At 42.0% G+C, this 15,690-nt stretch overlaps 1 protein-coding gene across 5 annotated transcripts in view; it reads left to right on the forward strand.

Annotated features, from left to right (window-relative positions):
- Positions 1 to 15,690, forward strand: part of intu (inturned planar cell polarity protein) — a 67,608-nt gene that overhangs the window by 48,386 nt on the left and 3,532 nt on the right. For 2 of the 5 annotated variants that reach the window (XM_055647488.1, XM_055647478.1), the window contains exons 10-15: positions 2,592 to 2,654; positions 4,642 to 4,863; positions 6,067 to 6,543; positions 8,859 to 8,956; positions 11,423 to 11,612; positions 14,396 to 14,562. In XM_055647488.1, the coding sequence (XP_055503463.1) occupies positions 2,592 to 2,654; positions 4,642 to 4,863; positions 6,067 to 6,543; positions 8,859 to 8,956; positions 11,423 to 11,612; positions 14,396 to 14,562 (1,217 nt within the window). The remainder of the gene's footprint in view (positions 1 to 2,591; positions 2,655 to 4,641; positions 4,864 to 6,066; positions 6,544 to 8,858; positions 8,957 to 11,422; positions 11,613 to 14,395; positions 14,563 to 15,690) is intronic. The other 3 variants (XM_055647480.1, XR_008724727.1, XR_008724726.1) reach the window with 3 other exon arrangements.

Here is a 15,690-nt window from a genome sequence, read left to right on the forward strand (position 1 = left end):
GCGGCCCGTTTATTCCTACTCTTTGTTTCCTGTCTGCCAACCAATTCTCTATCCATGTCAATACCCTATCCCAACTAATTTGCTCTAATTTGCCCACTAATCTCTTGTGTGGGATCTTATCAAAGGCTTTCTGAAAATCCAAATACACTACATCCACTGGCTCTCCTTCATCCATTTTACTTGTCACATCCTCAAAAAATCCCAGAAGATTAATCAAGCAGGATTTCCCCTTCATAAATCCATGCTGACTTGGACCAATCCTTTTACTGCTATCCAAATGTGCCATTATTACTTCTTTAATAATTGACTCCAGCATCTTTCCCACCACCCATGACAGGCTAACTGGTCTATAATTCCCCGTTTTCTCTCTCGCTCCTTTCTTGAAAAGTGGGATAATATTAGCTACCCTCCAATCCACAGGAACTGATGCTGTATCTATGGAACATTGGAAAATGATCACCAATGAGCCCACGATTTCTAGAGCATCCTCTTTGAGTACCCTGGGATGCAGACCATCAGGCCCTGGGGATTTATCAGCCTTCAGTCCCATCAGTCTACCCAATACTATTTCTCGTCTGATGCAAATTTCTTTCGGCTCCTCTGTCTCCTTAGATCTTCTGTCCTCTAGTACATCTGGGAGATTGTTTGTGTCTTCCTTAGTGAAGACAGAACCAAAGTACCTGTTCAACTCTTCTGCCATTTCCTTGTTCCCCATAATAATTTAACCAGTTTTTACCTTCAAGGGATCCACATTTGTCTTTACTAATCATCTTAACATACCTTAAGAGTTTACTATCCTTCTTTATTTTCTTGGCCAGTTTGCCCTTGTACTTCATCTTTTCGCCCCATATTTCCCTTTTTGTTACCTTCTGTTGTCCTTTGAAAGTTTCCCAATCCTTTGGCCACCTGCTAGTCTTTGCTAAGTTATACACCTTTTGTTTTAGTTTTATTCCATCCCTAAAGGGCCTGTTCCACTTGGGCGATCTAATCCGCCAGTTCTGGCGAGTTTGCCCTCGACTCATACTCACAGCATGGTCCACTCAAGGTCGTAGGAGGTCTTCGTAACTCTCCTTCATGCTCAAGAGTGGTCTCCACGTACTCGAGGCCTCAGCTAGGGCACGGCGTTTTTTTCAATATGTTAAAAAATGCCAGCGAGTAAAAAAAGGTCGCCATGGAAAAAATTGATACTTTTTTTACTTGTAGATTTAGTCGTATTAGGTCGGCATGTTAGTCGTAGGTAATCAAGGGTAGTCGTAGATAATGGTCATCATAGTCGAAGGGAGGTCGAAGGAGATCGTCTTCACTCTCCACTATTCGGTGTCCAATTTTCCCGAATTTAGTCGTAGCTAATCGAAGCTGGTCTTCAACATAGTCGAAGGAGGGCGAAGGTCTTCTACATAGTCGAAGGAGGTCTTCAACATGTCATTTTTTCAAACTCTTCTAAACTCGCCAATTAGGTCGCCCAAGTGGGACGGCCCCTTAACTTCCCTTGTCAGCCACGGTTGCCTCTTGCTCCCCTTAGAATCTTTCTTCCTCTTTGGAATGAATAGTTAAATGTCGCATATATTGTGACTTTAAAAGTTGATGTGAGATCACTGGACTAAATACCACCAGCTGCAAGAAATGGTAATAGCTCAGTAAATTAATAAAGTAAGACTGCATTGAATTATGCAGGAAAACCTGATGGTGCTGTTCTGTGAACATCAAAAATTGAATATCTCAATCTTCAAAGGACTTTTCCAAGTGTTACAGTAATCATACTATCAAATGTAGTAGATCGTGTTCTAGGCAATGGTGTTGGCAGCAACAGTGGTGTCCATTTTCAAACTAGCATAAAAATAATGTTTCATGAGGATTATTATCAATCTGTCTATTTTTCCAGTTAATGCAATATTTCACATGATGCCTTACAGCTCTAGTAACCCAGATTCAATCCTGAACTCCTCTGCTGTTGACATGGAGTTTGCAATTTCTCCCTGTGCCCAAAAAATCAAATGCTGGAGTCACAAATCGAAGCGGGCATCATTTATGGAGGGGAATGGACAGATGACATTTTGGGTCAGGACCACCTTCAGACATTAGTCTGAAAACATAGTGTATCTATTTCCCTTCACAAATACTGGCTGACCCACAGAGTTCCTCCTGGCGTTCCCCCTGGACTTGTTTTTTTGCTCAGGATTTCAGCATCTGCAGTCTCTTGTTTCTCTGACCATGTGGGTTTCATCCAGGTGATCCTTTTCCCCCACATTTCAGTGACATGCAGATTAATGGGTTATTTGATTGCGTTAAATTACCTTTGTGTGTGCAGGTGAGTGGTGGAACCTGGGGAGATAATATCTGGGAAGACCTGTTGGCCAAAGGACCCGTTTCCATATTGCATATTCCTATGACTCTCTAAAATATATTGAAGAGAGTAATTTTCTAAACCTTACCGTTTATCTGCTGCTCAGAAATGAATTATTTATGATGCTAATCTTCAAAATAAAACTAAATCATGCAAATGTATTCTATTTATTCTGTTGCCGACATGCTGTTTGTTATCGAATCAGTGGTGACCAAGAGCCTAATTAATCTTGTTGTTCTCATTTCAGTCTGAAGATTATTATGATATGCAACGATTATATGTGATACTGGGCTCCTGTTTGTTCTTCAAGGTGAGGCTAGTTATTGATCTTAAAAGACAAGACGAGGAAAAGTATCAAACTGTGTCTTGAAGCCTGCACAACAATATTACGTTTAGTTTGTCGGCTTGTACTTGCTAGAATTTAGAAGCTTGAGGGGGGATCTTATAGAAACTTCCAAAATTCTTAAGGGGTTGGACAGGCTAGATGCAGGAAGATTGGTCCCGATGTTGGAGAAGTCCAGAACAAGGGGTCACAGTTTAAGGATAAGGGGGAAATCTTTTAGGACCGAGATGAAAAAAACATTTTTCACACAGAGAGAGTGGTGAATCTCTGGAATTCTCTGCCACAGAAGGTAGTTGAGGCCAGTTCATTGGCTATATTTAAGAGAGAGTTAGATGTGGCCCTTGTGGCTAAAGGGATTAGGGGGTATGGAGAGAAGGCAGGTACGGGATACTGAGTTGGATGATCAGCCATGATCATATTGAATGGCGGTGCAGGCTCGAAGGGCCGAATGGCCTACTCCTGCACCTATTTTCTACGTTTCTATGTTTAGTTTGAGATGCAGCATGGAAACAGGCCCTTTGGCCCACCGTGTCCATGCCGAGCATCAATCACCCATTCACACTAGTTCTATGTCCTACACACTAGGTGAAATTAACAGAGGCCAATTAACCTACAAACCCGCACATTTTTGGGATGTGGGGGGAAGCCTGAGCACCTGGAGGAAATCCACAGGGTCACAGGGAGAATGTGCATACTCTGCACAGACAGCACCCGAGATGTGACAATAAACTGGAAGGGAGGGAACAAGGAAGGACACTATCCCTGCCAAATCATCATCGTTTCAAATCAAAAAGTTATATTATGAATGCTTATACATGTATATATTACTCCTCCCACCCCCCCTTCAATTTGGATGTTCACAAATGTCACAATCCATGCACATTCCTAGAAGGGGGAGGTTGAGCAGAATGGAATATAAAGAGCGGAACAAAACTAATATTGAAATCCTTGTTCATTAAATATTTGGTATACAATGGAACAAAATTTACTGCAAAATAGTGTTATGAACAGTATTTCAATATTGAAATTCCTGTTCATTAAGCATTTGATATACAATGGAACAAAATTTGCTGCATAATAGAGTGTTATGAACAGTATTTGAATATTTCAAAATCGCTAAATACATCATGCTACATCTTTTGCATGTTATTGTAATTCCCCTGCAAATTTCATCCATTTCTCTCACTATTTGGTTGCCTTTCAAAAAAAACAGTAACATAATAAGTTTTTTGGTCCTCAAGTGCTGTATGATTTAACGGATTATATGTAAAACCAAGAATGTTGCTGTACCTAGGTCCATGTGACAATAAAGTATCATTGAACTCTAACCAAATGAATGCCTGACGTCTGGGCGCCCTCATGCTGGAAAGGCTCAGTGGGTGATGCAAATGCTGTCTGATCTGAGTGTTTTCAACATTCTCAGTTGTTCGGGAATGATGTTGAGGTGTCTGTTGAATGGTAGTTTGTAGGTCAGAATAGGTAAGATCAGAATGTGTAGTGAAAACATTGTAAGGGGTAAAGAGATGGAACAGAGGAACATGGAGGGGGGAAAGGATCCAAGCAAGTGTTTTAATTGACAGCTTATCAAAGATTAAGGTCCTGTTGAAAATGCTTAAAATGAAATTTAAAGTTAAATCGGTGTCTCGCGTGATGTAAACCTTACACGTTTACGATAATCATATTTAAGTTTTGACAGACGTCTAACTCCAGAATTGAGCTTCAGAAATGTTGGTTAGCCTCAGTTATGCAAGTTTAAAATGGAAGTGTTTGCAGTTAAAGAAAGAAAAGATGCAACTTGTATAGTGAACAATTTGTACAACTTGCAGAAGTGTTATATACTGTGGTGCAGGAAAATTGTCAATTGCCTTTTAAAACTATTGTTAATCAATGACCTTTGATTTTTATGGCAATTCTTTCTTATCCTTATTCTGATTTTCTCCATTCTATTTTTAAGGGTTATTTGATTGGCAATCATTTGCCCAAAGATGACCTCCTTGACATTGCACTTTATTGCCAACATTATTGCTTACTACCCCTAGCAGCAGAGAAACGGATTGCTCAGCTGGTCATATGGCATGAAGTATTTCCATATAAATACCTTGTATCAAGTAACGAACCAATCATTGTGGGTTACCAGGAACCAAAAGGAAGATACTTTTTGCTGATTGTTGGCTTGGTATGCAATAATTTATGTTTATGAATATTTGATGCAGTTCAGTTCCATTACTAGCATATAAAAGTAAGTTAATATTGATGTATGTTTGGGCCAAATACTTTCATGTGATGTTTCAAGTTCTTAAGTCGTATTTTAAGATGTATGGCTCCCAATCAGTCGTTCAAAATAATATGAGTAATTCTGTATAGTAACAAATGAAGCCCAACTCTGTGCACCATTACCAGCTGCCAATCATAAACACAAGCTCTTTTTATTTAAAAAAAAAAAAAAAAAAAAATCAAATTAAATATCAAGAGTTCAACTTGCATTTTATGTTGTGGGATATTAAATAAAAGGCACATGAAGTTTTTAATCATGAAATCCAAAATTTCACTCTAGTCTACCATCGTCAATAACACTGATAAGATTTTAAATTCTCTTGAGACAACCTTAAACTGAAGTCACCCCCATAAGTAGCATCTCCCTTGAAGAGCGACATAGCAAACGATTTGAATAAAAAAAAAATAATAAGTGTCCGGGGGGGGGGGTGGTGATTGGCAGTCACCGAGGTACGTTGTTTAGTAGAGTGACAGCCGCCGAAAAGGAGCTGTTCCACGAGCCCCAAGTGCTGGTTCGGCAAACGGCAGAGACCTGTAGTGCCTCCCGAAGGTACACAAAAAAGCTGGAGAAACAGTCCATGGTTGGGGTGATGGAGCAGTCCTTGGCGATGCTGAAAACCCTCAGACAGCGCTTGGGCGGGGACAGACTCAATGGAGGGGAGCGTGGAACCGGTGATGCGTTTTAATCATGAAATCCAAAATTTCAATCTAGTGTACCATCGTCAATAACACTGATAAGATTTTAAATTCTCTTGAGACAACCTTAAACTGAAGTCACCCCCATAAGTGCAAAGCTCCTCAGCGTTATGTAGTCTGCTTCGATATTGTGATATCATCTCTGGAGTTGGACATTCTAATTAGAACCTTCTAATGCAAATACCAGAAAAGAACAGAACACGGGGCCAAAACAGACACAATTAATTGTCCTATGTGGGAGGATTTTACAATGAACATAATATTATCCACAGAGCCCCAAGTGCACTATGCTTTGCCAACAATTCTTGAATTTACTTTTGTTGATATTTTTATGTTTTAATAATTTTTTAGCAGAAAAGTCTGTAAATGTTTGAAATGTTAAGATTAATTGAAGCTTCTATTTCTTCAGGGGCACTTTATGTTGTGTGTTGTGCTGGAAGCGGGAGGATGTGCATCCAAAGCAATTGGAAATCCAGGGCCGGACAGCATTTATGTTGACCAAGTTAAAGCAACCTTATTTCAACTTGAGGGACTAGAAGCAAGTATACAAGACAGACTGGCCAGTCCTTCCACCCCACACCTATCATGTGCTGATTGGTTCCTTCCTCCACGTGACAAGTTTGAAAGTATCAGCAGTTCACCTATCATTAGCAAGCTGCAAGGTGCATCTAAATCCACACAATCTCCAACAAGCCGAAGGACATTATTTCGAGACTCCAACCTCAGGATGCAGAAATCTAGCCCTCCAAGGACCAATAGTACATCTGATAATGCTGGTGAAAGACTTGCAGATGCTGGTATGGACTTCAATTCATATTTTACATCAAATAAGATCAGGAAGCATCTGCGTAGAGAAACTCTTGGTTCTGATGGATCTGAGGTCAGTGTAAGTATATTTAAATGTAGGCAAAGGTTTGAAGAGATTAAATAATCATCATATCTATGGATGGAATGTACATTTCAAATCTTGTAATGTTTTGTGTAATATTCGTCTAAAAAAATATAGCATCTGCTAATGTAGACTGGATGAGTAGAGAGGTATTCTGGGCGGAACCTGCTCCTTTATTTTACTGTAGAAACAAAAAGTTAAAGAAGGGTCCCGACTTGAATCGCACCTAACCATTTTCTCCAAAGATGTTGCCTAAACCTGCTGAGTTACTCCAGCACTTTATTTTGCCGCCTGTGAAATCCCAGCAGAATGCCCCATGTCCAAAGAGGAAGTGAGATTCCTCCATTTCCACCTTATTTCCAGGTCAGTTTATTGTCACATGTACCAGTTAAGGTACAGTGAAATTTGATTTACCATACAGCCTTACTAAAAAAAATCAAAACACACAACTACATAAAAGTTAACATAAACATCCACCACAGCAGATTCCCCACATTCCTCACTGAGATGGAAGGCAATAATGTACAATCTTTTTCCTCATTATTCACCCGCGGTCGGGACTGTCGAACCATCCACAGTCGGGCGGTCGAAGTCCCCGCGTCGATGGGCGGTCGGAGCGGTCGAAGCTCCTACGTCGGTGGGGATTGAAGCTCCTGCGGCTTGGGGCTCCCGAAGTCGGTCTCCAACCAGGGACCGCGAGCAACATGATGTTAAAGTCCGCAGGCTCCCGCGGTTGGAGCACCCAAAATCTGTCTCCAGCAAAGGCCACCAACTCCTCGATGTTAGGCCGCAGTGCGGACAGAGATACGATACTGGAAAAAATTGCGACTCTGTCGAGGTATGAGATTCGAAAAAATGACCCCAACCCCCCCACCCCCGACATAAAACAAGCTAAAGAACATTAAAACATACATTTAACACATAATATCAAAGAACAAATAAGGAAGGGGTAGACATACTGTTAGCGAGGCAGCCATTCCTGGCGCCACTCAGTGGTCTTAAATGTCTGAAAAGTTGGCTAATCCATCCACTTCTTATCAAACATAAAATGACCAGGGACTTGGGAGTGCTAGTGCTGGATTCCCAAAAGGTTAATCTGCAAGTCGAATCGGTAATAAAGAAAGCAAATGCAATGCTAGCATTTATTTCAAGATGGCTTGTATACAAAAACAGGGATGTAGGCTGAGGCTCCATTTAGCGCTGGTCAGGCCGCATTTGATTCTCGATCTCACACAGAGATCGAGAATGGCAATTATTTCTTCTGGCTGACCAAGAGATTAGATCCTAATGTTCCCACTGCCAAGCTGAAAGGATCTTTGTGATTTAAGATTGTCCGGTACAAACTAGTGAGGGCCTAGCGATAGCAAGTCAGAAGCTAAATTTGCAGGGGCTGCCTGGCATTACGGTTGGTGGTGTCTGACCTCCCACTGTCAAGGGTTACCCTTAGTGACCAATTAAGTAGAGCTTTATAAATCGTAACCATCCACAATGTATTCAAAAAGACTACAAGTACAAAGTATCCTTTTCACAAAACAGGTGATTCTATTCAGTACCTGGGCAGTTATAAAAGACATGTCTATATTTATGTATCCATTTCCCCCACTTAGTTCGTTCATTTTTCCAAAGATGAGGCAAAAAATTATATTTAGATTTATTTATAAATAAATAAATTCTATTTGGAACTAGCTACTGTACAGATCTTTTGAGAAGATCTTTTCCCTGCCCATCTTTTAGGGTTCCACTCCAACTTGGGTTGCTGTCGATAGCTAAAATGCCTGAAAATCTGCTGCTGCAATGACAAGTCGCAGAACATCAAGGGCATGTCAATGAGAGCCGTAGAGTCTTTAATCCTCTGCATTTAATGAGCTTTTGCTTTATCATGGTGGTAACTTTATTTATCTTCCAAATGTTGATAGTGTAAATGAAGTGTAAATATTAACAGTACATTATTTTCCATTCAATTAACCCGTGCTCTTATTGAGGAACAAATTACGTAACTTAGAACATAATTTTGTCTCAAGATTGAAACATGAAAAATTACATTAACTCATTTAAGAAGGTAAATCCATCAAGTACTGTTTCTAATGGCAATGTTTTCACTTGTTCTATTGTGCAGGATGGTAATTTTGACTCCCATAGTGTGAAAAATCAATGATGAATGAAAAGTACCAGAAAGTGAGGAACATTGTAAAGCAATGTTAATGAAAGGACTTTTACACTGTGGATATTGAATTTGCTGCTAAATTAAAACGACAATGTTTATTTCTCAAATTCATTTTAACAATTTAGTTGAAAATCTAATATAATTCCAGCACAAGAAGAAACAAAGTTTTCCAAATCCATTTTATCTGGGAAGTATGAAGAAAAGCCTTCTTGAGACAGAGACTGAAGAAATGTACAATATCAAAAAGTAAGATTCAAATCATTTACTATATTTTTATGCTATCTTCTCTATAATTATAAAACTCTGATCTTGGATGTGCGTGTGTGTGTGTGTGTGTGTGTGTGTGTACAGGTGCACAACCTTTTATCCGACAGCCTTGGGACCAGACACTTGTCGGATTTCGGACATTTTCGGATTTCCGAATGGAAGATTTTTAGCGTAGATTAGGTAGGTAGCGCGGGCGGCTTGAAAAGTCTGGAGCGACTGCCTCCTCCCCGGAGACCGGGGAATCATGGTAAATCATTGCATAAATGTTAGTCAGTTAGTTTGGAGGGATTTTATGTGGTGGTGGTGGGGTGGGAGAAACTTTAGGGGGAAACTTTAATTCTTAGTCCCCTACCTGGTCGGCGACTCCCAACATCGCGGAGCTGGGGGCTCCGTCCGGCCGCGGGCGGCGCCGGTTGTAGCTCCGACCCCGGCAACTCTACCCCTGGCTGCGAGGCGCTCCAAATCCAGCGCCGCCCGCGGCCCCAGCTCCGCGAATGTTGGGAGAAGGCGGCCTCCGCGCCCTGGAGCTTACCGCACAGCGACCCGGTAAGGCATTGCCCGCTCCCCGCTGGTATCCCAGCGCTGCGACGCCGCCGACTCCCAACATTTGCGGAGCTGGGGTGGGGGGCGTCCGGCCGCGGGCGGCGGTGGATTTGGAGCGCCTCGCAGCCAGGGGTAGAGTTGCCGGGGTCGGAGCTACAACCGGCGCCGCCCGCAGCCCCAGCTGGGAGTTGAGCGGCCACAGCGCTGCGGAGCTTACTGCACGGCGACCCGGTAAGGCATTGACCGCTCCCCGTCTCTCCGACCAGGTAGGGGACTAAGAATTAAAGTTTACCCCTTCAACCCCCCCCCTTCACATAAAAGCCCTCCAAACTAACTGACTAACATTTAAGCAATGATTTACAGATGTTTAAGTGTCTCCCCGGTCTCCGGGGAGGAGGCAGCCGCTACAGTAGTACAGACCTGGGTTGACCGTGGGTCGTTTCGGGTCAAGTTTGGCGCCAAACGCGAGCTTTGGTGTGCCGATGACATCCTGGAAAAAATGGCCGGTTTTCGGAGGTTTTCGGTTTCCGGAACACCGGATAAAAGGTTGTGCACCTGTATTTGTTTGTGTGTGTGATCACATCTACACGAAGAAACGACGAGCTAACGGGAAAATGTTTACATATTCCGGTAGAGATTTACCCACTGCAGTCAAAAATAGGCTTAGCTGAAAATTTCCTGCTTTATTTCTTCAATAATTAATAAAAATGTTCACAGATCCAATCCAACTTTCAATTAAAAATGACTTTTTTGCTGATGATGTGACAATGGACCTGCCGTCTGCAAGCGTTGCGACTGACGTCACCTCCAAACCCTCCCTCCTCCCCTTGTTGTTCAAAAGTCACCCTGTCGAACTCCCGAGAGCTTTGGTCGAAGCACGCCCGCAACCCGCCCAGACTGCTTCAGCCCAGCCTGTGTTCCTTTGGTCGACACTCGCTCGCCCTCGTGCCTCGGCTTGTGCGTCTCTCTCGGAGTGCGGAGTGGTTAGTGGGCGTGTGTAACGCCGCAGGCCCCCCCCCTGCAACCGCGCATTGAGGGGATGGGACCCAACGGGTCCCACTTGGTCTAGCTATAACATAAAAATCAAGGTGGGTTTCCCTTTGTTTCCAGATATGGTTATGTTTTCTCTTTTCCAAAGTTGTTTTGATTAGTTGGTGACATTCTGGAAAAAATAACAAATAAAATTCTAAGTTTTGATAATAAAAAATTAATTTGTAATCTTTTGAATTTTTTTTGCCCTTAACAAATTTCATAGCTGCTTTAGCCAATTATAATTTATCTAAATTTTTCATGGACTAGCCTTACTCAACTTGCCCCTATATCTACACTAATCCCCCATCCCTGGTCAAATGCAATGCCATTACATCACAGATAAGCAATGTGTAGATTAACAACGTATACATTTAGTGAAGTAACAGTAAAGAAACGAAAAGCTGTGGAACATGGAATTTAGAATGTTAATAGCGCCAGATGTAGAGATTTTGGATTATTTTCTTTACGACCAAAGAGGAATGTGCTTCCTTTTGGAGTTAACATGGAATTTACAAGATAAGGCTATAGTTGAAGTTATGCAGTTTTGAAGTCGGGAGAGCCTATTATCGAATCATTTGGTGGGACATCTGTAGCAGCATATGCCCAAATTTCAGGCCAGTAGTGCCCATAGTCAAAGACCCCACCCAAGACTGAACTTGTAAAGTTGCCCAGGTATCTGTCTCAATTATGTAAGGAATGCTGAAAAACTTGGGAAATAATGAATGTTTGGTCTCAAAGCCAAATAAATTATATTGACTTATAAATTAAATATTTCCCCAAATGAAAATATATTAGTTCATTTGGTAAGAGAGTACTTTAAGAAAATTGGTATCAATACTTGTTGATAGCTTGTTCCCTCATGTTTTTCAGATTGACATCAGGTTCAGAAAATACTCTTTTTCACTATATTTCTTCAGAAACAGTGCAGGGAATATTCATTATGCCAACACATACAGAAGTTGCACATCTCAATAGTTCTCTCCACTCACAACTAATCAAAAACTTCCATCGTTGTTGCTTATCAATACGGTCAGTTTTTCAACACACCTGGGAAAAGCGGGTAAGATTATTTAAAACTATATAATCGTCATTTTAAGATACAGTATTTGTTGCATTTCTACTGAATGGATCTGGGTAAAGTAATTTAAAGGTTAAACAACTGAGTAATGCAGTGAAACGTGTTACCACATAGTTCTTTCATCTGTTTTTGTTTGAGTACAAATGAACATATGATTACTTTCTTATCTATATTGGCTCCATACAAAATAAATCAGCTGAGCTTGTGTTGAATGTTGGTCTGTGACACAGCACCATCATGATAAAAATAACTGCCAGACTTATTAAATGAGACCACGAATTCCATCAATTCAATTATCAATTTTGATTATATTACTTCCAGTTTCAATAGACTTTATTCGGTTTACATACCTGTTAAAGAATAAGGAATCATCTATCAAATGTCCTGTCAAAGAGTTAGTAAGCTTGCCTTATAGTGAGTTTGAATCATAGTGAGTACTAATGTTTTAATCAGGTGTGTTTGCATTAAGCAGTTTACATCATCTTGGCAAAGATCTATTTTATTACTGATTTTATTTTCATGAATCCGCCCAGAAGACATCAGTGTGAATGTAACATTTAGCGGAGTCAGGGGATATGGGGAGAAGGCAGGAACGGGGTACTGATTGGGGATGATCAGCCATGATCACATTGAATGGCGGTGCTGGCTCGAAGAGCCAAATGGCCTACTCCTGCACCTATTGTCTATTGAATGCTAACCTAAAGCATCGATATATCCTTTGAGTCGTAGTCATACAGCAGGATAACGGGCCCTCTCGCCCATCTTGCCCACGCCGCCCAACATGCCCAACGCCGCCCTAGTTCCACCTTCCTGCATTAGGCCCTTATCCCTCTAAACCTATCCTATCCATGAACCTGTCCAAATGTTTTTTTAACTGTTGTGCCTCAACTATCTCCTCTGGCAGCTCATTCCATATACCTAACACCCTTTGTTTATATATTAAAAAAATAAATATTTTTTAAAAAGTTGTCCCTCAGATTCCTATTGAATATTTCCCCCTCACCTTAAACTTATGTCCTCTAGTTAAAAGACTGCACTTACCCATCTATTTCTCTCATACCTCCATAAAATCACCCCACCTCCTGCGCACCAAGAAATAAAGTCCCAGCCTGCTCAAACTCTCTCTATAGCTTAGGCCCTCAAGTCCTGGCAACATCCTCGTAAATCTTCCCTGCACCCTTTCTAGATTGATATCTTTCCTACAACATGGTGACCAAAACTGAACATAATACTCTAAATGTGGCCTCACCAAAGTCTTGTATAACTGCAACATGACCTCCCAACTTCTATACTCAATACTCTAACTATTGAAGGCCAATGTGCCTAAAGCCTTCTTGACTTCTACCTTTGCGCCATTGAGAGCATCCTTACTAACTATATGACAGTATGGTATGGCAACTGCTCTGCCCCGACCGGAAAGCACTGCAGAGGGTGGTGAAAATTGCCCAACGCATCACCGGTTCCTCACTCCCCTCCATTGAGTCTGTCCAAAGCAAGCGTTGTCCGCGAAGGGCGCTCAGCATCGCCAAGGACTGCTCTCACCCCAACCACAGACTGTTTACCCTCCTCCCATCTGGGAGGCGCTACAGGTCTCTCCGTTCCCGGACCAGCAGGTTCATGAACAGCTTCATCCCTGCGGTTGTTACCCTACTTAACTCTGCACCTTGGTGATTTCCCGCTCCCCTCGGACACTCCTTCCCCCAGTGACTGATCTTCCCCCCCTCGAAAATTGCATGATATATATATATATATATATATATATATATACACACACACATATATATATGTGTGTATGTATATATATATATATATATATATATATATATATATATGTATATATATATATATATGTATGTATATATATGTGTATGTATATGTATGTATGTATTGTTCCATTATTCTATGTTTGCACTTCTGGGTGAGATGCTAACTGCATTTCCTTGTCTCCGTACTTGTACCCTGCACAATGACAATAAAGATCGCATCTGAATCTGACTACCCTATCTACCTGGGATGCCATTTTCAAGGAACTGTGTAACTGCACGCCTAGATCCCTCTGCTCTACAACTCGCTAGAGCCTTGGCATTCCCTGTGTAGGTCCTGTGTGGTTAGACTTCCCAAAATGTGACACCTCGTACTTCCATATATTAAACTCCATCAACCATTCCTCAGCTCACCTGCCCAGCCGATCAAGATGCTACTGCAATTTTTGACAACTATCGTTAATATCTACAATACCACCCACTTTAGTGTCACCTGCAAAATTACTAATCATGCCTTTTACATTTTCATCCAAATCATTGATATAGATGACAAATAGCAATGGGCCCAGAACCAAACCCTGAGGCACACCACTAATCACAGGCCTGCAGTCTGAAAAACAACCTACCTCCTGCTTCCTTCCGTGAAACCACTTCTCTATTAAGTTGTTTAAGAAGGAATTGCAGATGCTGGAAAATCGAAGGTACACAAAAATGCTGGAGAAACTCAGCAGGTGCAGCAGCATCTATGGAGCGAAGGAGATGGGCAACGTTTTGGGCCAAAACCCTTCTTCGGAGAGGTAGTGGATGTTGTTTCTATTAAGTTGGCCAGCTCTCCTTGGATCCCAAGCAATTTGACCTTCTCAGAATCACCTTCTCATTCTTAGAATTGGGGCCCCAATAATACATTAATAATATTTCTGGTATCTGAAGATGTGAATAGTAATTTAATATATATGATCTGTAGTATAGATTATAGGTTTTTATTTCAATGTGTTTCAATAGGAAAGGAGATGTCCAGATGTCATACACAATTCAACTCAAGTAAATCTCAGGAAAAATAACACAGGACTTGGTCCAGTGAAGGAACATGGCATCTTATTCCAATGTAGTCCTGAAAACTGGCCTGACCAGAAGAAGCCGCCACCCAAAATGTCCTACTGGGTTATTGGGTAAGTCCGTATGATTAAAAGCTGGGATGTTTGAAGCTCCAATTTCTCAGTTCATTATTTTTCTATATCTCTAATTGGAATTATATCATTGCTTCCCAAATAATCATCTTTTGCCATTGTTCCGTATTGCATCCGTATTAACTAACCAAACTTTAGTTTCCTGAGCACTCTTTCTATATTACATACCATATTCTGTGCATCTCCTATTTAGTTCAACCGGTCTATGTTGGATGTATCTGGAAAGTGTTTGTATCAGAATAAATGTGATGGAGTTGGAGGAACTGGAATAATGAAGTTCTAACATGAGGCAGGATGGGAGAAAGTAAAGTGAAGTTAGCTGTGGAAGTCTGTGGGCTTATGGTTGTTTATGGCTACCTTTTGAGATAGAGAGACCCAGAAAGGTGAGGGAAGTATCAGAGATGGACCAAGTGAAAGTGAGAGCAGGATGATAATTGGTAGCAAAAGTAATTACATTTTCTGGCTGCAGGAAACTGTGCCAGTGTAGTTGTCGATGCACCTGGAAAAATAGCTAAAAGCAGGAGTGCAGTGCTGCCTGAGCTCACAGGAGCGCAACTCCGGCACCTCTGTTTTAAAAAAAAAAAAAATCCAAAATAAACAGCGGGGAATTTTAACTAGCGGGTGTGTGGTCGGGGTAACCTGGTTAAAAGAGGGGGAAGGGGAAGACCCATCACTAAAAAATTAAAATATAGGAGGGGGGGGGGGGGGGGGGGGGGGGGGGGTAATAGGACCCAGCAGAGTCGGACCACGTGCTGTCTGCATGGTGGAGGTTGTGGGCTTGGTGCTGAGCCTGGAACTCTGGTGAGGTGACGGCTCTGGCCCGCTGGTGGCCGGTGGAGAGGCGAGGGTCGGCGGAGTCGCTGGTGGAGTCCCGTGGGGAAATGGAGTAGAGATATGGGTTGGCGGCAGCAGCATCGTTGGTCCTGGGGAGACAGTGAAGGTCGGCAACAGCAGCGGTGGCCCTGGGAAGGTGGTGAGAGTCGGCAGCCGCAGCTGTTTCGGTGGTCCGCGCCTGGGTTTGGCCAGGAAGGTGGTAAGGGTCGGAGAGGCGGTGGGTGTTGTTGCTGCTCCTCGTGGTGGCCATCTCGCCCTCGTGGTGGTCGGGCAGGC

The sequence above is a fragment of the Leucoraja erinacea genome, chromosome 1, assembly GCF_028641065.1.
Source record: "Leucoraja erinacea ecotype New England chromosome 1, Leri_hhj_1, whole genome shotgun sequence".
In the NCBI taxonomy this organism is placed as follows: Eukaryota; Metazoa; Chordata; class Chondrichthyes; order Rajiformes; family Rajidae; genus Leucoraja; species Leucoraja erinaceus.